The following is a 25,746-nucleotide window of genomic DNA, read 5'->3' as shown; positions in this document are numbered from 1 at the left end:
TAAGCATGTCAGTAATAACAGACTTTTGCTGGGATTTCTTTTTTTAAAAAAATAAAATTTATTAGATATTTTATAATTATAAAAAGAAAAACAATAAAGAAAACAATACATGAATTCAACAAACAATACATCAACAATAAAAAAGAGAAAAAACAATACAACATAAAAAGAAAAAACAAAACAAAAACACACATCCAAATTTTATATCTAAATCTTTCATTAGCTTATTTCCTCAACTTCCTCGCACCTCCCTTTTTTGTATTCTAGTTCAAATTATCTGATTCAACAAATCCTTTCCCTTCTCTTCAATTTTTATTCTATAATTTATCCTAACACAGTTTAACTTTAAATTTCCCACTTTAACACATTAACACTTAATATTCATATAATTCTTAATAACCCTTCTGCTAAAACCATATAGCTTCATTCCAATATACTTCTAACATTCATTAATTTTGCAATATCTCTGTAAGTATACTTTAATTTTTTTCCAATCTTCTTCCATCGACTCTTCTCCCTGGTCTCGGATTCTGCCGGTCATCTCCTCCATTTCCATGTAGTCCATCAGTTTCATCTGCCATTCTTTTGCTGGGATTTCTTGAGCACCAAAGAATAGGATGCTGTACAGTATATAGCATTAAAACCTGCCCACGGGCTTACAATCTAAACAGACTGATAAGGAGAAGGAAGGAAGAGGGAAGATGATGGAGGAAGAGAGATGCTTCGCCTGCTGGTAGTTATGTTGAAGGGAGAGAGCAAATGATCTTCTGGTTTGGAAAACAGGAGGAAATGGCTTCTCATTCTAGAAAAGTATTGGTAACAAGGGAAGGACTGGAGTCAATCTGGCTGCAAGGAAGGAGCAGCTGGTCAGCCTCTTGGGCTCTGGGCTTGGCAGGACCTGCAAGTGCAGGTGGGGGAAGGCATGTCCCCGAGAAGTAAGGTACCTCGTCACCTCCATCGAAGGGCAGCCCTGTGGTCTCTGCTGGAAGCCAGTCATATATAGGCTGCACAGCTAAACTGGATCCCTGCCTGTTGACCCCCACCCAACCCGATTGCAGGGACCCAACATGTTGGAACCATCAAATTGTGTTCTGGGAAAGTGTTGCAGTAGGCCTGCAACTTACTTGGGGGTTACGTCCTGGAAATTGCACCTAAAACATAAATTCTGTAAAGTCAAAATCCATTGGGTTCAATGGCGGGTGGGATTGCTAAAGTCATATTTTCTGAAACCTTTTCTGCCCCATTTTTAATTTTTCGCTATGTATGTAAATCTGAAGATGCATGAGTTAACTGTGTGCAAATTGTTGGTACTATTCTTATTATTTGTATATGTTGTGTGTAGATTATTAGCCAACACTATAAATGCTCTCTTATCTTCTGCCTGTTCCCATTGCCATTGGCAGAATTGTTGAATTGTGTGAAGTGTGCTCTCTTGCATCCTTCCATTCTTAAATTTGTGGGGCTTAGCTTGTTTTCTTCTTCAGCAACGGTTGGCCACTAATGCGGAAGACATCATATCATGCATTTTGAGGGAGATACTTCTTAAAAGAACTTTTCTTGCAGTCAGGGTTTTAGAGTGATGGTACCAAATTTCATCTTTGTACCCCAGAAACAACCTTGCAGCTTTGAAACAGGAGAATAAGTTTCTTCTTGCAAATGACAGGGCACATACACAAACTAAATGCATGCAAAATATGGATAGTTTTAAGAGTGATTAACCATGGCTTCATTGTTGAGGGACAGATGACCTCATGCAGTTCCTAAAATTCTATGTAACCTGACTGGCAGACAGTGAGATCCTAAACATGACTACTCTGAATTCAGTGGGACTTGCTTCTGTAATCCCAGGTCAGTGGGCATCAGATTTTAACGTTAATTTTCTTCCCCCCTTTTAAGAAAATGGGCCTGTGATAATGAAGACAATGTCAGTGTGCATGAATTAAGTTTCTAATATGCAAAGCAATTTACCATGTTTGCTTTATCTCTGCCTACAGTCATTCTGTCTACTGTAAGGTAAAGGTAAAGGGACCCCTGACCATTAGGTCCAGTCGTGACTGACTCTGGGGTTGCGGCGCTCATCTCGCTTTATTGGCCGAGGGAGCTGGCGTACAGCATGTGGCCAGCATGACTAAGCCACTTCTGGCGAGCCAGAGCAGCACACGAAAATGCCGTTTACCTTCCCGCCGGAGCGGTACCTATTTATCTACTTGCACTTTGATGTGCTTTCGAACTGCTAGGTTGGCAGGAGCAGGGACCGAGCAACAGGAGCTCACCCTGTCACGGGGATTCGAACCACCGACCTTCTGATCAGCAAGTCCTAGGCTCTGTTGTTTAACCCACAGCGCCACCCGCGTCCCTTCTGTCTACTGTAGTCACTACTTTTGGACATGAGGGCTGAGAGGTGCAGCAAAATCATTTCTCTAGAGGATAATCATTTGACACACACACCCCATCTTCTAAGCCAGACACAGAGAGAGTGCCATAGCATACAATCTTGTGTAAAACTGAGGTAGCCAATAAACTTTCCTCCAGATGCTTTGGACGACAAGCCTCTTTCCATCTCTGATGATTGCCCATGGTGCCTGGCACTGATGGAAACTGGTCCAGCAACATTTGACAGGCACCGTGTCTTTGACTTCACTTGACGTGAAGGTTGGCATTGAATTTTTCTCCTTTAAGCTGCACTCTGCTTATCAAAATTTCCATTGTCGATTTGCAGAAGATTCCTCGGGGGACGGTGTGAGCACCATTTGCAACACCACACTACCATCTCACCTTTCCGACTCTACAGATGAATTTACCACCTACTTTGATCAGAAAATACCTGTACCTGAAGATGAAAAGGTAAGCAAGTGTGCTTCAGGGGAAATAGAGGTGTGTGCAGGGCAGTATTCCCCAAATGCTGTGTTGGAGAACTACTATTACGCCATGGAAGAACTGCTTACACCGAGGGAGAAATAACCTAGCTGAGCCCCAAGGGACAGCCTGTGGAAGAGATTGACCACTGTGTCCCTGCCTTGACCAGGCTCCCTTCCAGGCAGCTTCTTCTGGGAAGGGGTGTAATTCTGCAAAAGGTGCCATATGCAACAGAATTCATCCATTATCCTATGAGGCTGCATGAGTTGTTCCTCTGAGCTTCCTTCTTTCCAATTAAGGCCAACACTAAACTCATGCAGAGATAGGCATTTCTGGGTATATTTGTTCCTTTGTTTTGTTTGAGTTGGGTTGGGGTTGGTTAAATGTTTAGTTGGGGATGGCAGTTATTTTAATTTGGGTATAACTTCAGCAACAACTTCTTCATTTCTGTTGATTTATTGGTTTTAGTCTGTATAAGATACAGTGGTACCTCGTGTTGCATAACCTCAAGGTTACGGAATCTTCGGGTTACGGCCGCAGCAAACCTGGAAGTGTATACTTCCGGGTTTCACTGCATGTGCAGAAGGGTGCCTCCGGTTACGAAGTTTTTGGGATACGGCTGGGCCTCCGGAACAGATTCTGTTCGTAACCAGAGGTACCACTGTATTTTGTTTTTTAACTTTTGATGTTTTATTATGTTTATATATGCTGAAAGCCACCCAGAGTGGCTGGGAAAACCCAACCAGATGGGTGGGATACAAATAATAAAATTATTATTATTATTATTATTTATTATTTATTATCACTACATGATCTAAAGTAAACTATTGCAGCTATAAGAGTAAAGGCTGTCTCCAGTGTTTAATTTGAAAGGGAAGCATGCTTTTGCTGTTAGAAATGCAAAATTTCAGATAATCTACTAAAATGGCTTTCAGTGGGTTTTCTTCCGCTTAGGTTTTCTTTTTATTAAACAAATCCCAAGTTCCAGGCCATATGTTGGACGTGTAATACTATTTGAAGATGATTATAGTGAGAGATGGGCCTCTCTGTACCTTCCTATTACTTTCTAGGGAGCAGGAATGAAACAGTCATTTTCCTTGCTAACCTAGCCAGTGTAATGGTTGAGCGAAGAGGAACAATGGTGTTCTGTGGACAGCTACTGATGTTAACTTTTGAAATGTCACAGCAGCACAGACCTTTCCCTCCAGGCTGCGTGTCTTGGCAGTCCCTCGATAAGTAAAGCACGGACATAAATTTAGCTTCTTGTGGATAACCTCTGCAGCTAATGATGACCACAAAGGCTTCCTAACCAAAGGAACGTTGAGGTTCAAAATAAGCATCTGCAACAAGGAGAAGCATTATCCAAAACCAGACCATAACATTTGGGAGTTCTGCTGTTCTGCTGCAGGATCACCCAAAGATTGATAAGGAGATCCGAACTTTGCTTATCCCCGTTCTTGTTCTAGGGCACACAGAATGTATGCAGGCTACTGCTCAGGCTTATTTGGGTTTGTGGCCGCCCCACATCAACTGAGCCTTCCTAGAGTGCAGCCAGCATTCCCTTGCAGTCTGAGGTTGGTAGTGTTGGATGGGAGCTGTCTTTCAGAGAAGCTTGCCTGCCATCATAGGTCTTCTGCTTGAGCAAGCCCTGATAAGCTTTAAGGAACCTCCCCAGAGCACAGTTCAAAGTAAACGCTCTAAATTTAGGCCATTGTTAAGATAAACGTTTCTGGCGTGATGTGGACTTTGTGCGATGCTGTATCGTTGGGTGGGTTTGCTGCTTTTCTGCTCCTAGCGTGATGGTCCTTCTGGAATTGAAGCATCGGTTAAAAAAGAAAGAAAGCAACAACAAAGCAAATTTCTGTGTTGATTGATTGTGACATTAATCGTCATTTGAACAACTCCTTCCCTTCTGTGGAAAAACATCTCCCCACTCTTAACCCCCCTTTTTTTCCTTTTAAGCATCCATGGTTCAGTTTTCGAAAACTCTGGGCCTTCACCGGGCCTGGGTTTCTCATGAGCATAGCCTACTTGGATCCAGGCAATATAGAATCGGATCTGCAGTCTGGCGCCATTGCAGGCTTTAAGGTAAGTAGCCTCTTGCTCCTGAGTATTTAAAAGCCAAAGCAGAATGGAAACTTTTTACAAATTATCTAAAAAGACAACAAAATGAACTGGACTCCTTGGCAGGTTTTGAAAAAACATGCACAAATTTATTGGTGGTTAATATAGTAGATAGATAATATAATGATCTATACAATTTTATAGTATATGTGTTGAGAAATCAGAGAGAGTAGCCGAGGGAAGTCTTGGGGTGGGGGGAAGGGTTCGTTGGGGAGGAATGGAGGGAAATATTGAAGATGATATGTTTCGATATTTTTTATGTTGAAATTGTTAATTAAAATAAAATAAAATAAAAGCCATCCATCGAGTTTTGAGAGCTGAAAGAGAGCTTGCTCCTACTCCATGTGCCAATATTAATTCTAGCCAGAAGATGTTTACCATATCCGTGTTCGAATAGGGGACTCCACAGCCTTCTTGGGGTGAACTTGTCTTTATTAAAATTCTTGAGTCCTCCTGACATGAAGATGAATTGCAGTGGGGCCAGGCTGGTCTGGCAAGAGCGCTCTTTCTTCCCAAACCACCCAGGTGTGGATGTCACCCCCATACCATAAATAGGCAAAGCTGCATCTCTGCCTGCCCTTTAAATCAGGGGGTTTTGTTTCTCTGTAAGAGCAGAAACCTGAAGGTCTACTGATAATGTAAGATCAAGTGGCGAAGCTGTTGGTGGCAAAGTAAGCTATTCTGGGACAACCTTAAAACTTATAATATATTCTTCTGCAGCTGAAAACTTAAGTTTTAAGCAACTCAGCTAGAGAGATGTTTTATGTAACTACTTTGCCCTTTAGCAGGTAAGAGAGGCTTAAGCTTGATTGCTTACATTACCGGAGGAGGAATGTGTTGGTTTCCTCGTTCATAAAAAGCTAGATTGAAATCTAGTAGTATATTTTCCTGAAGACATTTCTGCCCTGTCCGGTTTCAACAGTCCTGCCAACTGGTACTCTCCAAGGAAGCTGGGGGTTGTAATTCTTAATAGATGGGTAAGAATATCCAACAGAGAAGTCTCTAGACTACAGTTCACATGCCAGTGGATGTGTCACGTAGCCTGGACATATCTGGATATTCTGCTTCAGCAGTTATTTCTTGATAAAACATGTGCAATTGAAAGCTGTGTTCTCCTCCATGCCCCGTTTCTGGTTGTGAGAGGGGTTTGAGGCTGCGCCTGTATTTAATTCATGAAGAATTGCAGACACACTTTAGGAAACAGAATCCTTAGGCTGGCTGGCTCCCAGAGTTCTCATATCTCGGCTGCTCTTGACCTTGCTGTGCTTTGGTGCCTTTCAGCTGCTCTGGGTTCTCTTGCTAGCCACGATCATTGGCTTGCTCTTGCAGCGTCTGGCAGCGAGGCTGGGCGTGGTAACCGGACTTCATCTGGCAGAAGTATGCAACCGGCAGTATCCCAAGGTGAGTGAATTGAGCCATTCATTTGGAAATTTATCTTGTGCTTTTGTTGCGAGCAGAGGAATGCGCCTTGTTGTAGGATCAGATCTCCCCGTGTGTTAAAAGCAGCTAGACAGGACTGGACTATGGGGGCCAGGAATTGTGGTAAGTCCCAAGAGGCACCTGAAGATGCCAGGCTGTTCTCAAAGTCGTAGGTCTGTAGCCAAAGAGTATAAGGGAACTTGATGCATACAGGAGACAGATGCAGATCCAGAAAGGCAAAAAGAAGCAGATTTGAGGAAGGCAGATGCGTTGTGCCAAAGAGCAACATGCAGTGGAGTTAATGAGACCTAGAAGTGAAAGGCGAAAGATTTATACGATCTGAAGAGAAACCAGAGTAAAGCTGGAAAGACTACAGCAGCCTCCAGATCCTCTGGCTTTTGCACTATTTCTGCATATAAAGAAAGCACCGGCTGCACTGTGGATGTCGCCCCCTTACAATAAATAGGCAAAACTGCATCTCTGCCAGCCCTTTAAATCAGGGGTTCCCAATTAGGGGACATTGGGGTGGGCGAATCTGAGTTCACCCCTCTTTTAAGATCATCACCACCTCCGTTAACTGGAGGAGAATTTGCTGCTGGCACCGACTTTCTCATACAGCTCTTACCTTGAACCCAGGGCTTACTTTCCTTTTTTTCTTAAGTGAGTATCTGAATGTCTTCTGAATGTGTGCAGAGAGCACTTCTCTCAGCACAGAGTAAATTGAATGCATTTTGAATTGCGGGGCCGGGATTGTGGCTTCCAGGCAGGCTTGCAACTTAGCCTCTTCCTTCCTCCTCTTTTCTGCTACGCTCGTGCAATATTTGCTTTGTGTGGCCTCTCCATAATCACTTTAATTGCTGGTCTTTGAAGAAGCCAGTCTGCTTAAAAGCTTGGATTTAAACAAGCACATAGGAGTATTTTGTTGGCGGTGGAATTCTTTTGAGGCTTGTTTCGGCAAGACACAGTTGCCTAGGGATGTGGATCCCAGCTGCAAAACACTCACCTCCACCAGGATTAGCAAACCCTCCTTGTCTGCCCCTATCTTATTTCTGGTGACGTGTCTCTGGGTGGTCATGTGTGTGCTTATAGCTAACCCGGGACTCAGTTTCCTCTTGGAGTATTCAAAACTTGACACATCTATTTGCTTCCTCTCCCCCGGGGGTTGCATTAAAACATCCTCAGTAAATAGGAAGTTGGGTTTGAGTTGAGTCCCAGGCCAAGCCAGGCAATTCCAAGTAACTATTTCTCCTGAACTGAAGGAGGAGGAAGCTGCGTTCTGAGATCTTCTGGGACTGAGGTGGTGTGGAAACTGCTCGAGCACAGCTTCTTCAAAACAGCCTCCAAAAACCATGTGGGAGGGGCCAGTTTCTGGGAGGGCCGATACTGTCAAAGAAAGAGCTGCAAATGTAGGCTTGTCCCGCCGGGCCTTGTACTTCTACTGTTCTTCCTCTTGGTAGCATCAGGCAGGAAGCTAATGCAAGGAGGGACAATTTTGCAAACTACCGTATTTTTTGCTCTATAAGACTCACTTTTTCCCCTCCTAAAAAGTAAGGGGAAATGTGTGTGCATCTTATGGAGCGAATGCAGGCTGCGCAGCTATCCCAGAAGCCAGAACAGCAAGAGGGATTGCTGCTTTCGCTGCGCAGCGATCCCTCTTGCTGTTCTGGCTTCTGGGATTCAGAATTTCCCCCCCTTGTTTTTCTCCTCCAAAAACTAGGTGCATCTTATGGTCTAGTGCGTCTATAGAGCGAAAAATACAGTAAAATGCTGAAAAGTTTCCTTTCACTGTTGTTCGTGGCTCTAATGCGCAGTGCCTTCCAAAGCTCATTGTGGCTCTCTGCAGAAGGATTTGATTTTTTTTTTACTTAAAAGCACATATCTTCACACTGAGCTTCCCTTGTAGCTGAAAGTTGGCTTCACCAATCTCGTGGGTGTCTGTTGGCTCAGGACTTGCCAAATTCCAGGCAGTGTAATCCACGTAGGTGGTTGCCGGTCAGCAGATGTAGAATCCTTCCCTCATCAGAAGTGTTTGATTTCTAAAAACGGACTACTGCAGCGGCTGTTATTTTCAGTGCTCAGTGCCTGTGGTAACTGGGGATCTTCCGCCCCCCTTCAATCTGCTTCTGTCGCTGCTTCTGGTTTGATCCACAGGAATTAGACCCTAATACAGTGGGTTCCCTCTGGCCCATTGGCTCAGTTAGGTCCACCAGGCCTCACAATTTTGGCCGCAAGCCTGTTTTTTTGGTTCAGCAGTTTCCACTCACCTGATGCCATGGCAAAAGAGTGTGTCTTCCGTCACACAAGAACAAGACCAGTTTCCCCACCCACCTTGTGGCTAGAAGAACTTTCTGCCTGTGATTATGCTCCTCCCTTCCCCAAAGGGATCATGTCGAATGGCGCTGAGCTCAGCAGCCATTTCTAATCAATTATTTTTTAATCATTCTGAGTTTCGATTGAGCTGCATCCATTGTTTACTTCTTCTTTTAAAACTCCGTGCTGTTGTGTTTCCACGCAATTATATTGATGGAGGTGTTGTTTGCTAATTTTTCCGTGAGGCTTTATTGCCCTGAGCCGCTTTGAGCTCAATATTGTTTTAGGGAAGTGGCGTACAACTATTAAATCTAATACCTGATGCCACACACACGACAGGTAGATCTGTGGCTGCAAAAGGACAGTTAGGAGCCTTGGCGGAAGCTGTGGTGCTCCTGTTGCCTTAAACAGTCTTAACATTTGACAATATTAGGGCCTAATATTAGCTGTCAGATATAGATAACATTAGGGACACGGGTGGCGCTGTGGGTTAAGCCATAGAGCCTAGGACTTGCTGATCAGAAGGTCGGCGGATCGAATCCCCACGATGGGGTGAGCTCCCGTTTCTCAGTCCCTGCTCCTGACAATCTAGCAGTTCAAAAGCACGTCAAAGTGCAAGTAGATAAATAGGTACCGCTCCGGCGGGAAGGTAAATGGCGTTTCTGTGCGCTGCTCTGGTTCGCCAGAAGCGGCTTAGTCATGCTGGCCACATGACCCGGAAGCTGTCTGCGGACAAACGCTGGCTCCTCGGCCTATAGAGTGAGATGAGCACCGCAACCCCAGAGTCGTCCACGACTGGACTTTACGGTCAGGGGTACCTTTACCTTTTTATAGATAACATTATTAGCAAGCTTTCAAGCTTACCTGCTTCATGTGAATAAATATGTATTGCTGCTTCTGTGGGTTTTTTTGACCATCAGGTTTTGCTATGTAGAAATGAAACGGAGGCCCAGGAAGAGTTCCTTTTCCTTCTCTCCACCCTATCAAGTAAAAAGGTAAAGGGACCCCTGACCATTAGGTCCAGTCATGACCGACTCTGGGGTTGCTACGCTCATCTCACTTTATTGGCCGAGGGAGCCGGCGTACAGCTTCCAGGTCATTTGGCCAGCATGGCTAAGTCGCTTCTGGCGAACCAGAGCAGCGCACGGAAACGCCGTTTACCTTCCCGCCGGAGCGGTACCTATTTATCTACTTGCACTTTGACGTACATAGCAAAACCTGATGGTCAAAAAAACCCACAGAAGCAGCAATACATATTTATTCACATGAAGCAGGTAAGCTTGAAAGCTTGCTAATAATGTTATCTATAAAAAGGTAAAGGTACCCCTGACCGTAAAGTCCAGTCGTGGACGACTCTGGGGTTGCGGTGCTCATCTCACTCTATAGGCCGAGGAGCCAGCGTTTGTCCGCAGACAGCTTCCGGGTCATGTGGCCAGCATGACTAAGCCGCTTCTGGCGAACCAGAGCAGCGCACAGAAACGCCATTTACCTTCCCGCCGGAGCGGTACCTATTTATCTACTTGCACTTTGACGTGCTTTTGAACTGCTAGGTTGGCAGGAGCAGGGACCGAGCAATGGGAGCTCACCCCGTCGCGGGGATTCGAACCCCCAACCTTCTGATCAGCAAGTCCTAGGCTCTGTGGTTTAACCCACAGCGCCACCCGTGTCCCACCCTATCAAGTAGAAGTGGGCAAATCATTCTGGTGTGCACCTCAGTTGCTCAAGAAAGATTTGGAAAAAGAAAAGTTTATTTTTTTATTTAGCGACACCTTTCTGCCATCAACCCAATCAGAAGGTTGGGGCACAAATAATAAAATTATCATCATCATCATCATCATCATCATCATCATGGAATTCAAGGTGGGATGCTTGTGGTTCCCAGACAGTCTTCCATCCAGACAGACCCAGAGCTGCTTGCTTTCTTTCAGCAAGGTGGCTGATGTTCTAGGGCAGAGCCCTGGGACACATGAGATTGATGGGCAAAAAGCAGTGTATTTGGAGAGAAAAGGGGTTAAGATTTGGTGAGGAAGAAAGTCACTAATTGCTTGCGGAAATATGGTTGTTTGTGTACCATTAGGATATCTCATAGTAAGAAGCTTGTTCATATTAACAAACTAACAATGGAAGTTGTGTTTGTGTTTTTTTTAAAAAAATTGGGGTGTGTATCCTTGTTTTCCTCATTTGCTTCTTTCACATTTTGTGTGTGTATAAAACAAAAATCTTGATTGCACCTTAGGTCCCTCGGATTATCTTGTGGTTGATGGTGGAGCTGGCCATTGTTGGCTCAGATATGCAAGAAGTCATCGGCTCAGCCATCGCCATTCACCTCCTGTCTGTTGGGATGTAAGTTGCCTTTTTGTCCTCTGCTTCTGGAGTGGTGTCACCAGTTTGTATTCTGAACGAGGGAAAACATGGCTTGTTTCCTTGCAGTGCCCTGTGTGTAAAGTGGAACTTCTGATGGCTGGTCGATATATGGAAAAGTAATGAACATGGCACAGCCCTGCTAGGACTGTCAAAATTTCAGAATGCAGTTGGGAAAGTCCAGATGCTTGAATGTACCTCCTTATGAAAAAGAAACTCCCTTCATGTAGAAACCTGGTTGTTGGCACCCGTCTGTCTTGAGAGACAATGGAGTGCGCCTCGAAGGGTGAAGTCAAACCACTGCATTAGCAGCTCCTCTCTGCGGTGCAAGCTTGGGCTGTGTGTATGGAGGTCCTGGGCTGCATAGACAACAAGACCCCCCTCTTGGTCTCACTGATGTGGTCCAAAGGAAAGCCGAGCAATATGTTTGGCACCAGCTGGGCTGCAGGATTACATCACTGAGAAACCAAGGCTAGAACCATTCATCCTAACTTCCTCGTTTTCCTTATTCGGGGATGGTGCAAATGGTTTGGGGATGTGTCTTTTTCTTGGATCCTGGAGAACATTCAAGCATAGGATTCCACAAATGCATTATTGAACCAGCTTAGTCCTTGACCGGCTATGTCCACACAACATTTCTAAACCTTTGCAGTTCAGCTCACTGATTTCTGCAGGAGAGAGGCTCTGGTAGTGCCAAGCCATTTCTCCCATATGCTGTCTCCTCTTTGCTGCCACCAGCCCTCCCATAATGCACCCCCCTTACTTAGAATAAACCAGGGGTAGGGAATCTTTAGGGATGCGGGTGGCGCTGTGGGTTAAACCACAGAGCCTAGGACTTGCCGATCAGAAGGTCGGCAGTTCGATTCCCCGCAACGGGGTGAGCTCCCGTTGCTCGGTCCCTGCTCCTGCCAACCTAGCAGTTCGAAAGCGCGTCAAAGTGCAAGTAGATAAATAGGTACCACTCCAGCGGGAAGGTAAACGGCGTTTCCGTGCGCTGCTCTGGTTCGCCAGAAGCGGCTTAGTCATGCTGGCCGCATGACCCGGAAGCTGTACGCCGGCTCCCTCGGCCAATAAAGCGAGATGAGCGCCGCAACCCCAGAGTCGGCCACGACTGGACCTAATGGTCAGGGGTCCCTTTACCTTTACCTTAGGGAATCTTTGGCCCTCCAGATGTTGCTGGACTACAGCTCCCATCATCCCTAACCACTAGCCAACTTGGCCGGGGCTGATGGGAATGGGGATCCAACCAGTTCTCGATACCCCCAGGTTCCCCACCCCTGCTGCAAACCCTCACCCTCCCGCTTCACCACTGCTTTGCCCTCCGAATTTTATTTTAAACATTGAGTAAGTAAATACACGGATATGGGCAGTTAGAAATGAGATCCGCTCAGGTTTTTTGGCAGAGCTTTTGAAAAATAAACAAGCCTTTATTTGCCAACAGTAACGGAGCAAAGCTGTACTCTGGCAAGCTGAGCGAGGCATCAGGATTGCTCAGCAAGGCCAGGAATTCCCCAGGCAAAGGAATTCAGTACCCCAGACTGGGAATTCCATTGCCAACAGAGCCCTTGTCTGCTGGGAAACCTAGCACTGCACAGTCCCACATAAGGGGTATTTTGACACCATACCGTCTGTTACGAGAACATGTTTATAATCTATTATGTGTTTTACCTTAATGATTTCTAGTCTTTATGTGACAAATCACCACTGGCAAACTGAAAAATGAATAAATCTCAAACCTTTCCCCTGTAGGAATGTTCAAACGTGATAATATTTACCTTTTTTCTGAGCCCTTTTCTTTGCTAGTTGACACCTCTCAAAAAGAAAAAGAAAAAGTTACAACTGTATACTGTGTTCTAAATGTCTTATTGTTTATATTCTTCCGTTGTTCTGCAAGCCTATATCCTGAAGAGCAGGATGCAGTGGCTGTAAATTAAATGGAACTGCGTTCCCCTTATTTTGTACAATGGCATCTGAAGAAAGCACCAGAGGTCAGTGGGTAGAGCAAAGACTTTCCATACCGACGGTCGCAGGTTCAATCCCTGGGCCTGGGAATGTCCCCTGCCTGAAACCCCGAGCAGCTTCTGCCAGCCAGTGTGGACAATACTGAGCTACAGGGACAGATTGGTCTGACTCTGTATAAGGCAGGGCTACCACAGCATTCTGATAGTTGCCGTATTTCTTCCAGTTCCTTTCTGAATACAGTGGTGCCTCGCAAGACGAAAAGAATCCGTTCCGCGAGTCTCTTCGTCTAGCGGTTTTTTCGTCTTGCGAAGCAACCCTATTAGCGGATTAGCGCTATTAGCGGTTTAGCGGCTATTAAAGGCTTAAGGGATTAGCTGCTAAAAGGCTATTAGCAGCTTAGTGCTTTAGAAAAAGGGGGTGGGGAGCGAAAAAACCCCTCAAGACTCGCAAGACATTTTCGTCTTGCGAAGCAAGCCCATAGGAAATTCGTTCTGCGAAGCACCTCCAAAACGGAAAACCCTTTCGTCTAGCGGGTTTTCCGTCTTGCAAGGCATTCGTCTTGCGGGGCACCACTGTACTTCTTAACACTGAATTTTCGTGTCATTGTTAAGAATTGCTAGGGAATGTTTAATTGCTTTTTTAAAAACGATGGCTACTGTGGAGGGAAGATATGACCCTTGTTCGAAAGGCATGGCACTGTCATCCTGTCCCCGCTCTTTTTCCCTTCCTGAAAGGGCAGCTGGTTTTCTAAAATGCACGCAGGGTTCAGAGCTCAGCTGGGCATAGCCAGTTGTAGCAACCAGGCTGCTGCTAAGTTGCCCTTTTTTTTTTCATCACTGGGAGAACGCAGCGTTTCACCCCATAAACTTTCAACAAACATGCTTAGCGTTCCTGTGACTTGCTCTTATCTGATTCCCTCCCCTTCCGCGGTTGAATGAGGCTTCCCAGGTTCTTTGCCTCTCAATAGGCAAGTATTTGGTCCACCTTTCCCAACATTTTTAAACAGACTGTGAACGTTGTTGTAAATAAAAATATGCCCTTTTCCCTTATGGGGTATCCAAGAGCCCATATAAAGTCCTTACATAGGTTCCCTATTGGTAGGAGGAAATAACAGAGGCCAACCAGAGAATATTGAGCAGCAAAGCAGCTAGTAAGCTTGATCTTTATTGATCTGTTGCAACAGGGTGCTCCCCTCACACGCAGGACAGGAAGAGGACCCCCAAAATTGCTGTGCCAGAGCTTATAAAGACTTTTGAAAATCCCATTCTGTAGATCAGGACCACCCCCAGAAACATTATGCCTACATCACAGAAGGGGTGTAACCTAAGACCTCCCCTCAGATACATGCATACATCACAGGAATTTAAATGTTGTTTTTCTCCTCTCACAGTTTATATCCTGTCTGGCAAGTTACTTGATTGGATTTGCCTGGGGTGCCTGGCCATTCTTTTGTAGTGCTAAAATACTTATTTCCTGGGCCAGGTCACAGGCTCACACCTTATTCAAACAGACATATCTTGTGAGGAAAGAGACAATGGGGAGGCTTTTCCAGTTTAACCTTGCAGAGAAAAGGATTTGGTCAGTTTAAGAATCAAAATGGTTCCAGGTTGGTCTTCCTGTGTTGATCTATGCGTGTGCAGTTATGAACATTACCATCTATCTAATACCATGAAATTCCTATCACAACGTAAAGGGGGATTGGACCCACTTGGTTTTCAGCCGATGAACTTAAAACACCCTGAAACCTCCGCCGCCTGTTTTGTCTTCCTGCAGAATCCCTTTGTGGGGCGGAGTTCTCATCACAATTGCTGACACCTTTATGTTTCTTTTCCTGGACAAGTACGGTAAGCTCCTTTCTTATATAAGCGCTCCTCCTCCTGTCCTTAGTAATCTGATGAGTGGAGCAAGAGGACTTGCGCAATCAACTCTGAGTAGGCCCTGCTATTCATTGGGGCACGCTTGCGAAATCCTGGAAAAGGGCTTTTGCCTGCGACTTGCTTTGCAAAGACAGACTCCACATTGGAGGCCCTGCTGGGAATGAGGATTAGAGCTCCTATGGCTCTCCAGATTGTAGGTGAAGTCTCGCAATCCACTTTGCAAAAGCTGTGGATTCCAGCGGCATGATGTCTTGCATGGGAAATGGCTACTGATTCAAAATGATTACCCTATTTTTTGCTCTATAAGACTCACTTTTTCCCTCCTAAAAATTAAGGGGAAATGTGTGTACGTCTTATGGAGCGAATGCAGGCTGCGCAGCTATCCCAGAAGCCAGGACAGCAAGAGGGATCACTGGCTTCTGAGATTCAGAATATTTTTTTTCTTGTTTTCCTCCTCCATGTGGGGCTACCTTTGAAGGTGACCCAGAAACTACAACTAATCCAGAATGTGGCAGCTAGACTGGTGACTGGGGGCGGCTGCCGAGACCATATAACACCGGTCTTGAAAGACCTACACTGGCTCCCAGTACGTTTCCGAGCACAATTCAAAGTGTTGGTGCTGACCTTTAAAGCCCTTAACGGCCTCGGTCCAGTATACCTGAAGGAGCTTCTCCACAGTTCCCAGCGCCGAGGGCCTTCTGGCGGTTCCCTCACTGCGAGAAGCCAAGTTATGGGGAACCAGGCAGAGGGCCTTCTTGGTAGTGGCATCCGCCTTGTGGAACGCCCTCCCACCAGATGTCAAAGAGAAAAATAACTACCAAACTTTTAGAAGACATCTGAAGGCAGCCTGTTTAGGGAAGCTTTTAATGTTTAATAGGTTATTGTATTTTAGTATTTTGTTGGAAGCCGCCCAGAGTGGCCAGATGGGTGGGGTATAAATAAATTATTATTATTATTATTTTCTTTTTCTTTTTTCAAACTTGTTTTTCAAATTTTTTTTTCAAACTTAAGGGGAGCGTTTGCCCATGCTAGAATTGGAATATGTTTCCGTTGCACCTCTGAAGCGCAGGGGGGCACATATGGGTCTTTAGAAATGAAACGCCAGCATGGTTCTCCTCTTCTTCCCCCAGTGCCAGACCACTCGATGGACTCTTTTGCTTCTTTAAAATGATTTGAAGACTGTCCACCCCACTCTCTCCTGAATTAAAGTACCCGTTCGTGTGTGGGCATGCTTCAATTGCGAACCACTCTGTCCCTATAGTACGGCTGTTCTTCTGTTCTAGCAAAATAATATATTTGTCCTGGGTGCTGGAACAAGACTGAAAATATATTTTGACTGCTGATCTAGTTGCATCCTAACAGTTGTATTCAATGCACCGCTTAAGTCGCTTGTTCCATCAGTGCAAGGATTTCCTCTTTGCGCAATGGAAGGGCCTCACACTGTGCTGGACATTCAAGGCATGCATGTTACTTTGTTGAATGCCACCCCGGGAGAGCAACTTGTGCTTTGTGTAAATGCGCACGGTGCTGCTTGACCTGATGCCCAGTGTGATGAGGTGAGGCACTGAGGAAATGCTTTCCCTATTCTGGACCGTACAAAAGGACTTTCGGCTCCCAAAGCATCTCTTAAAAGGTGCATCTGTGTCTTTTTCAGGCTTGAGAAAACTGGAAGCTTTTTTCGGGTTCCTGATTACCATTATGGCCATTACATTTGGATATGAGGTAACATTGCTTTTTAATATGTGGGGTTTTTGCATTAGAGACTTCTCCCATTTAGGATGTAACAAAACATGTTGAACTAGATGATTCTATGTAACCCCTCCTAGTGGTTTCACGTAAGTGTTGGTACATAGTTTGGCTGGCCATAGAAGTGGTCTTCATATTGTTTGGGATGAGCTTGTGATTTCCCACAGGGGTGAAATTTGCAGCTTTGTGGTGGTGATGCATCCACACCTTCCTTCATATTTATTTTTATTTTATCATGCTTATATCCCCTCCATCCTCTCAATGGAAGCACAGGGTGGCTAACAATATAAAATCTTAGCAATAAAGTATTGTTAGAACTTCTCATCAGAGCCAGATATGAAAACAAAACAGCAGCTGTGCAGTCAGCAAAATCTCTTACACACCAAGGGTACAGATGAATAGATTGATTGCAACCGAAGCTCTGTATCAATATAGCCATGTAAGAGTGGGCTGAAAAGAGAGATTTGCTGCCTTGGTCTTCCCGACCCAGTGCCCTCCAGGTGTTTTGGACTGCAGCTCCCATCAGCCCTGGCAAGCATGGCCGTTGGTCAGGGTTAGTGGGAGTTGTAGTTCAGTAAATGTCTGTGGAAGCCTGCACTGTATGAGGAGGGGAACGTACCATATTTTTCGCCCTATAGGACGCACTTTTTCCCCTCCAAAAATGAAGGGGAAATGTGTGGGCGTCCTATGGGGCAAATGCAGGCTTAGCCTGGAGAGCGGGAGGGGTCGGTGCGCACCGACCCCTCTCACTCTCCAGGCTTCGCGCAGCTCTCCGCAAAGTGCAGGAGCCCGGTGCTGGGCTCCCACGGCTTGCGGAGAGTTGCCTGTTCTGGGGGCTGGGGTTGGGGGAAGCTCGGGCCTGGGGGGGAAATAATTTCCCCCCCTTTATTTCCCCCCCCCCCAAAAAAAACTAGGTGCGCCTTATGGGATGGTGCGTCCTATAGGGCGAAAAATACAGTACCTCGTGAGGGCATTGCTATATTGGTCTAAAAGTAGACACCTGTGTCTTGCCCAAGGCTGCTTGCGATTCCAGCTGTCTAATGGCCATCCTCTGTCCCTACAGTATTTTAGGGTGGGACCAGACCAGGGCCAGTTGCTGAAAGGGATGTTCATGCCCTACTGTGAAGGCTGTGGCATCCCTCAGCTGGAGCAAGCCGTCGGGATCGTGGGTGCTGTCATCATGCCACACAACATGTACTTGCATTCTGCGCTGGTCAAGGTAAGTTTGGGACATGGTTCTTTTTTGCCGATTTTCACTTCAGTCTTTCCGCTCACAATAGGGTTACCAGACATTCCCGGAGACAGTCCCCGGATTTGCAAATCTGTCCCAGGACAAATTCCGTCCCCAGAATGTCCCCCGATTTGCAAATCTTTCCCTGGGAAACGTGGCAGTGGCAGCCTCAGCAGCCCAGAGCCAGCCTGGTAGCGCAGTTGGCTCTGGCTGGCTTCAGGAGCTGTTCGCTGCCGCCGCCACTGCCAAAGGGGAACCAGGGATGTCCAGCAGTGCAGATCTCCTGCCCCCTTTGTTTTGACAGATTGGGGGAGGCTAGGGAGTCATGGGCAGGCGGGTGCTGCCCAGGAGGGGTGCAAAGCACATGGTTTCTTTGCCAGGCAAGCGGCAAAGCCCTTCTTTTGCACCCTGTGAAATATAAATGTGTAGTTTTTTTAAAAAAATGGGCAACAGCCACCCACCCATGACTCCCGAGCCTCCCCCGATCAGTCAAACAAAGGAGGAAGGCGGCAGGAGATCGGGGAAGGCTCAGGAGTCACGGGCGGGTGGCACGCTGTTGCCCAGTTTTTCAAAAACTCTGCACATTTAAGTTTCACAGGGTGCAAAAGAAGGGCTTTGCACCTTTATACAATATGCATGCGTGCTTGGGCCCAGGGTCTTTTGCCTCAACATCCCCACTATTGATTCCCTGTTGCTACTCAGCTTCAAAAAAAAAAAAGGGGGGGGGGGAGGTTTCCCGGATTCATTGGGAGGGAAAATCAAATAACTATACACTCGCGAATGCCACACAACGAAGTCACACTTGTGAACCTTCGCACACTTGGCTTCTGAAGCAGCTGCCTGTTCTGTCACACAGTGGCACCACTGTTGCTTCTGTCTCACCCCTCTGTGTACACACACACACACACTGGGAAATCAATCCTGTGGTGTAGTTAAAATGGCTGCCTTTGCTATACTGCTCGCTGTGCTAAAATACCGTATTTTTCGCCCTATAGGATGCACTTTTCCCCCTGCAAAAATGAAGGGGAAATGTGTGTCCTATGGGGCGAATGCAGGCTTTCGCTGAAGCCTGGAGAGCGAGGGGGGTCGGTGCGCACTCATCCCTCTCGCTCTCCAGGCTTCAGGAAGCTATCCACTAGCTTTTCCTAGGGAAAAGCCCGCAAGAGCCACGCGGGGCTTTTCCTGCCTGCCTCCCCTCTGCATTCACTCCATAAGACGCACACACATTTCCCCTTACTTTTTAGGAGGGAAAAAGTGTGTCTTATGGAGCGAAAAATACGGTATGTTGGGTAGGCCAAGGTGGAAATTCCCTTGGGTAGGCCAAGGTGGAAATTCCCAAAGGCTGGGGTAGTCACAGGTGCATTATCGTACAGCATGTATCTGTGAGACCCTATGTACACAGCCTAGCCCACCTAACTATTGACCTTCAAAAGATGGGTGAATATTCAGGATTCGCAGAGGATGCCACCTGTTGGCTTGGACACGGCCTTGAATAAACCTCTTCTTGCAGGCTGTGCTAACCTATTCTCTTTCCGTCCAGTCTCGACAGGTGAATCGGGCCAACAAGAAGGAGGTCAGTGAGGCCAACAAATATTTCTTCATAGAATCCTGCATTGCCCTCTTCATCTCCTTCATTATAAATGTCTTTGTCGTTTCGGTCTTTGCCCAAGCCTTCTTCGGAAAGACAAACAAAGACTTGGTGAGTCCCTATTCTCTGTTTCTATTCTGATACACTTTCTTCCATAATTTTAAGGCTTTCCCAGAAGGGAACAGGATATATACCAGTAACTTGGCGTGACCCAAAATAAACCAATATTTGAAGAATTTATTTCGTACTCGTCTGTCAAAAAGCGTCCTTTGAGTGGCTTGTGAAGATCAGTAATAAGGCAGGCCCCGCCCTGAAAGAGGATCACACAAAAGCAAATGTGATTGGAGGGAAAAGAAGGGAGAAAGAATCAATAGAGTGACCATACATATGGGTCCAGCACGGTTGACCGTGCCTGGCAAATATTTAATATTTCTACCTTCATAGCTGTGATTCGTGGGTTGGTCACTTAATTTTATTCTGATTTTCAGCTGTGTTTTAATCAATTGTTTGATTTTGTGTTTTTTATGTATTATATATTTGGTGTTAGCCGCCCTGAGCCCGGCCTTGGCCAGGGAGGGGAGGGTATAAATTATTATTATTATTATTATTATTATTATTATTATTATTATTATTATTATTATTTTATTATTATTTTATTACATCCCATTTCTCCTGCTACATCCTGATGGAATCTCCAAGCATTTATATTTATATTTATATTTATATTTATATTTATATTATTATGTTATGTTATGTTATGTTATGTTATGTTATGTTACATTACATCATATCATATATCATATCATATCATATCATATCATTTCATATCCCAGCAATATGTTCCTTTCCTCATACTTGGATCGACTTTGTGAAAACGTAGCTTTTGAAACATGTCAAAATTTGTCTTTACAGCAAGAAATGTGTGCAAATAAAACCTTTGCTCCACCTTCGTTGTTTCAATCAAATGGGACCCTGGATGTTGATATCTATAAAGGGGTAAGTAGGTCTTTGAACGGCAATATGCATTTTTCTTGAGGCAGCAAAGGAATATTGGGCTTGGCTCAGAACCATATTTGATCGTTTCAGCCCTTGCTCCCCCAAACAAAGTTGACTACATTTAAAATTCATGAAGAATCTTGTGTGTAGCCAAGGAAAGGTTGAATCTAATGTTATGCAAGCAGACTTCCACTTGAACACTGGGACTTTCCGTCCTCCTCCCCCTTGCCCCCCCCCCAGCACACATTTCAAATCTTCCAGAGACACCCCCTGGAGCAGATTTTCAGGGGTGCAGGAGGTCCCATTGGAATAGCAGAACACTCTAACATTTAGCTTGTACAGTGTCTACATTCTCTTTTGTCTCCTTCTATTATCACGTTTAAAAAGAGCAGTGATAAACACGGCTCTGTAAGAATGCTGGCTAAAAGTCCCAATTTAAAAGGTAAAGGACCCCTGACCGTTAGGTCCAGTCGCAGACAACTCTGGGGTTGCAGCGCTCATCTCGCTTTACTGGCTGAGGGAGTCAGTGTACAGCTTCCGGGTCATGTGGTCAGCATGACTAAGCCGCTTCTGGCAAAACCAGAGCAGCGCACTTCCCGCCGGAGCGGTACCTATTTATCTACTTGCACTTTGATGTGCTTTCAAACTGCTAGGTTGGCAGGAGCAGGGACCGAGCAACGGAAGCTCACCCCGTCGCGGGGATCCGAACCGCCGACCTTCTGATCGGCAAGCCCTAGGCTCAGTGGTTTAGACCACAGCGCCACCCGCATCAAATTAAAAACCACCATAGTCCAAATTAAAAACCATCATAACCTACCTCTGAAAAACGCTAATATACAAAGTTGTAAAATGTTGTTTTGAGGACAGTGAACAAATTTGCCTTAAAAAAGGAAGGTTTAACAGGCTTCCAGAAGGATGTTAAAGAGGAGCTATCAAAGATCTTGGGGAACCTGGTGGAGTACATGCTGACACCCCCCCAAAAAAACCAACCCCCCTTCAAACTGGAGACAATGCTTTATCAGGCATTAGGGCAACAGTCCATATGTTGTCTGTAAAAAAAACAAAAAACCCTGCAAAAGTTTTGACTTCAATGTTTCAGCCATTGTTTTTCCTCTGGATTTAGCAGGGAAGGATGCAAATATTAGACAAGTTTGGGTCTCCCCTTCATTGCTCTAGTGCAGGGGCCAGCAAACTTTTTCAGCAAGGGGCCGGTCCACTGTCCCTCAGACCTTGTGGGGGGCCGGACTATATTTTGGAGGGGGGCAGAAATGAACGAATTCCTATGCCCCACAAATAACCCAGAGATGCATTTTAAATAAAAGGACACATTCTACTCATGTAAAAACACACTGATTCCCGGAATGTCTGCGGGCCACATTTAGAAGACGATTGGGCTGGATCCGGCCCTTGGGCCTTAGTTTGCCTGTCTATGGTCTAATGTTCTGCAAACAACCTCAGGGAGGTTTTTTTATTTCTGCTCCCATCCAAAGCAGTAGTTCAAGCTCATTGCTCTTGGGGAAATGGAAAGTTGACAACGTAACTGTCATTTGGCACTGGTGTATTTATGAAAATCAATCTATGTGTGCAGTAGCCCTGACCTTCAAGTTCATATTCTGTTTGAGTAAATTGGCCAACCTCATCTAAATAGCGGTTTTAATAAAATGGCCCCCTTGCATTAGATCACTGCCTTGGCAGCTCTAAATTGTAAGTCTTTATTTGCCCTCCCCCCTCAGAATTTTACGTTTACACATCACTGACAAGAATCCTTCTGTTGTTCTAGGGTGTTGTTCTGGGTTGTTCTTTTGGCCCAGCTGCTCTCTACATCTGGGCTATCGGGATTCTCGCTGCAGGTCAGAGTTCGACAATGACGGGAACATACTCTGGACAATTTGTCATGGAGGTATTTCATCTCTCTTCGGCCACGTTGGCTTACGTTTGTCAACCAGGAACCATTTTCCTTACCTGAGTGAGGATGAGATGATGGAGATGTCGCAACCTGGTCTAAACAGTTCAGTTACCTGTGGGTGTATGCTTTCTGGTGTATGCAAGCAATTCTGGTATATGCAAGAAAAGCAGCGTGCAATAACCTAGGCTGCTGTGTAGCATCTTCAGAGCAGATGCTGGGACTAAGAAAACAAACAACAAAACTTGTCTTAATGGCATTTTTTAATACCTTTTTTTAAAAAATCAGACTTTGCATGGCTTTCCATTTAGAGGTAAAGGGACCCCTGACCATTAGGTCCAGTCCTGGACAACTCTGGGGTTGCTGTCCTCATCTCGCTTTATTGGCCGAGGGAGCCGGTGTATAGCTTACATACAGATTCCGGGTCATACATACAGATTCTGGGTCATGTGGCCAACATGACTAAGCCGCTTCTGGCAAACCAGAGCAGTGCACAGAAATGCCGTTTACCTTCCCGCCGGAGTGGTACCTATTTATCTACTTGCACTTTAGCATGCTTTCATACTGTTAGGTTGGCAGGAGCTGGGACCGAGCAACGGAAGCTCACCCCGTTGCAGGGATTTGAACCACTGACCTTCTCGTCGGCAAGCCCAAGAGGCTCAGTTGTTTAACCCACAGTGCCACCCACGTCCCGTGGTTTTCCATTTATGATTATATAAATAAAGAGGATTATTTTTTTATTTAAAAAAATCACCATGGAGTGATGTTTATGAAAATGAAAGACACACAAAGGTAAACGATGATCAAGTGAGAGAATACTGGAAGGTTGCGAGCATATCTTTGTGAAGGTTCTGAGCATTAAGCTGAAAACTAGCTAGTTAACCTGAGAATGTCTTCCTTGTACCCGTATCCCACCCTACCAACTGTTGTTTGATGACATTTGAGCTCTGCTGGCTATTCAGGTCATTTGTCTCCCCATTGCTTGTTTCAGGGGTTCCTCAATCTGAAGTGGTCGCGCTTTGCTCGAGTGGTTTTGACTCGCTCCATCGCCATCACGCCCACCCTCCTGGTTGCCATTTTCCAAGATGTGGAAAGCCTGACCGGCATGAACGACTTCCTCAACGTTCTTATGAGCCTGCAGGTGAGAGTCCTGAAGAATAGTTGTGGGGGCACATTTGCTGGCCGCAGTGAAATTTGCCCTCGGAAAGGCTTGGGAGGGATGACGGAATCCAGGTTCGACGCACTGGTTTTCAAAAGCAGGGATTTGAAATAATAAAACCTAGCAGTCTAATGAAAGGAAACTCAGCACATACTGTGTTGCTTTAGCAGTCTAAGGCCCATTTGTTTTCTACGTGGAAAGTCAGACCTGTGCAATGCAGGTTATTTTGTATGCTAAAGGGGACAAGCCATCACCCTCCAGGGAAATATCATAGACTTGAGGGTGAGTTTTGTAAGGCCAGCTAGGAGGAAATCCAGAGCTGGAAGCCCAAGTTTAGGATACCTTCTTGAGCAATATCTCCCTCCCCCCTTTTTTTTCTTCCTTTCCAGCTTCCTTTTGCATTAATTCCAGTCCTCACATTCACCAGTTTGCGTCCTGTGATGAATGACTTCGCCAATGGCCTGTAAGTATGAAGGACTGCATGCATAGCACATCCTTGAGGGACCTGAGAAGGGTAAAAACTGAGATGCATAATGTCCGCGCATGCGCGGGTTGCAATTTGGTGCTTTAGCGCTTCTGTGCATGTGCGACCGCCGAAACACTGAAGTAACCCATTCCGGTACTTGCAGGTTTCGGCACATCTGCAACCTGAAGCGTCTGTAACCCGAGGTATGACTGTACAGTGGTACCTTGGTTTACGAATTTAATCCATTCCAGAAGTCCGTTCTTAAACCAAAGCGTGCTTTCCCATAGCAGCGGGGGACTCAATTTACAAATGGAACACACTCAAGAGGAAGCGGAACATTTTCTGCTTCCAAGGCAAAGTTCACAAACCAGCGTTCTTAATCCAAGCTGTTCAAAAACTAAGCTGTTCTTAAACCAAGGTGCCACTGTACCTGGGAGCTATTGGCCCTTGAGCAAGCCACTTTAAATCTCAGCACCTGTATGTAATTCCGCAGCAAGTTGAGGCTTCACTTTATTACTATGAAGTGACACTCTTCACATGAGCATGGGACTGTGTGCGTGTGCATGCATGCACACAGTATTTCTCTCCCACAGAGCCTAGGACTTGCCGATCAGAAGGTCGGCGGTTCGAATCCCCACGACGGGGTGAGCTCCTGTTGCTCGGTCCCTGCTCCTGCCAACCTAGCAGTTGGAAAGCATGTCAAGTGCAAGTAGATAAATAGGTACCACTCCAGTGGGAAGGTAAATGGCATTTCCGTGCGCTGCTCTGGTTCACCAGAAGCAGCTTAGTCATGCTGGCCACATGACCCGGAAGCTGTACGCCGGCTCCCTCAGCCAATAAAACGAGATGAGCGCCGCAGCCCCAGAGTCGGTCATGACTGGAACTAATGGTCAGGGGTCCCTTTACCTTTACTTAAAGCCTACAAAGGTCCGTATAGTTCAAGCTATGGTTTTCCCAGTAGTGATGTATGGAAGTGAGAGCTGGACCATAAAGAAGGCTGAGTGGAGTGTGTTTTATACTCAGTATGACCAGTGGAACCTGTAGCTTCGCAGCTTTTCTGTGGGATGCTAGGACCATGTGTCCATTTTAGCTTGCTGTTCTCCTGGGCAACATCTTTCTCTGTGTTTCACCAGGCTGCTGTGTGCAACCACTGCTGCCACAGCTAACAAAAAAAAATCAACTTCCAGCACGTCGCCATAAATACTTGAAAAGCAATACATGCAGTGACTTGCCAGCTGCTGAATCTTTTACACTGCCGTAAAACTTAGTAGAATATCACTTGTCTGTGTGTGTGTGTGTACACATACTTTTATACACACACACACACACATATACATATACATATACATATATACCTCATCACTGCAGATGGTGACAGCAGTCACGAAATTAAAAGACGCCTGCTTCTTGGGAGAAAAGCAATGACAAACCTAGACAGCAGCTTAAAAAGCAGAGACATCACCTTGCCAACAAAGGTCCGTTAAAGGTCCGTTAAAGCTATGGTTTCCCCAGTAGTGATGTATGGAAGTGAGAGCTGGACCATAAAGAAGACTGATGGCTGAAGAATTGACGCTTTTGAATTATGGTGCTGGAGGAGACTCCTGAGAGTCCCATGGACTGCAAGAAGATCAAACCTATCTGTTCTGAAGGAAATCAGCCCTGAGTGCTCACTGGAAGGACAGATCCTGAAGCTGAGGCTCCAATACTTTGGCCACCTCAGGAGAAGAGAAGACTCCCTGCAAAAGACC

At 45.7% G+C, this 25,746-nt stretch overlaps 1 protein-coding gene across 5 annotated transcripts in view; it reads left to right on the top strand.

Annotated features, from left to right (window-relative positions):
- SLC11A2 (solute carrier family 11 member 2) overlaps window positions 1–25,746 on the top strand; it is a 70,964-nt gene that overhangs the window by 25,447 nt on the left and 19,771 nt on the right. For all 5 annotated transcript variants that reach the window (XM_083427578.1, XM_083427579.1, XM_083427581.1 and 2 more), the window contains 12 exons: window positions 2,720–2,844; window positions 4,819–4,944; window positions 6,262–6,381; window positions 10,946–11,052; window positions 14,806–14,876; window positions 16,564–16,631; window positions 17,719–17,874; window positions 19,427–19,585; window positions 20,387–20,470; window positions 22,251–22,370; window positions 23,365–23,514; window positions 23,922–23,995. In XM_083427578.1, the coding sequence (XP_083283704.1) occupies window positions 2,720–2,844; window positions 4,819–4,944; window positions 6,262–6,381; window positions 10,946–11,052; window positions 14,806–14,876; window positions 16,564–16,631; window positions 17,719–17,874; window positions 19,427–19,585; window positions 20,387–20,470; window positions 22,251–22,370; window positions 23,365–23,514; window positions 23,922–23,995 (1,360 nt within the window). The remainder of the gene's footprint in view (window positions 1–2,719; window positions 2,845–4,818; window positions 4,945–6,261; window positions 6,382–10,945; window positions 11,053–14,805; window positions 14,877–16,563; window positions 16,632–17,718; window positions 17,875–19,426; window positions 19,586–20,386; window positions 20,471–22,250; window positions 22,371–23,364; window positions 23,515–23,921; window positions 23,996–25,746) is intronic.

The sequence above is a fragment of the Podarcis tiliguerta genome (assembly GCF_965153285.1).
Source record: "Podarcis tiliguerta genome assembly, chromosome: 2".
Taxonomy (NCBI): domain Eukaryota; kingdom Metazoa; phylum Chordata; class Lepidosauria; order Squamata; family Lacertidae; genus Podarcis; species Podarcis tiliguerta.
Note: the sequence above shows the minus strand (reverse complement) of the source record. Positions and strands in the feature narration are given on the sequence as shown.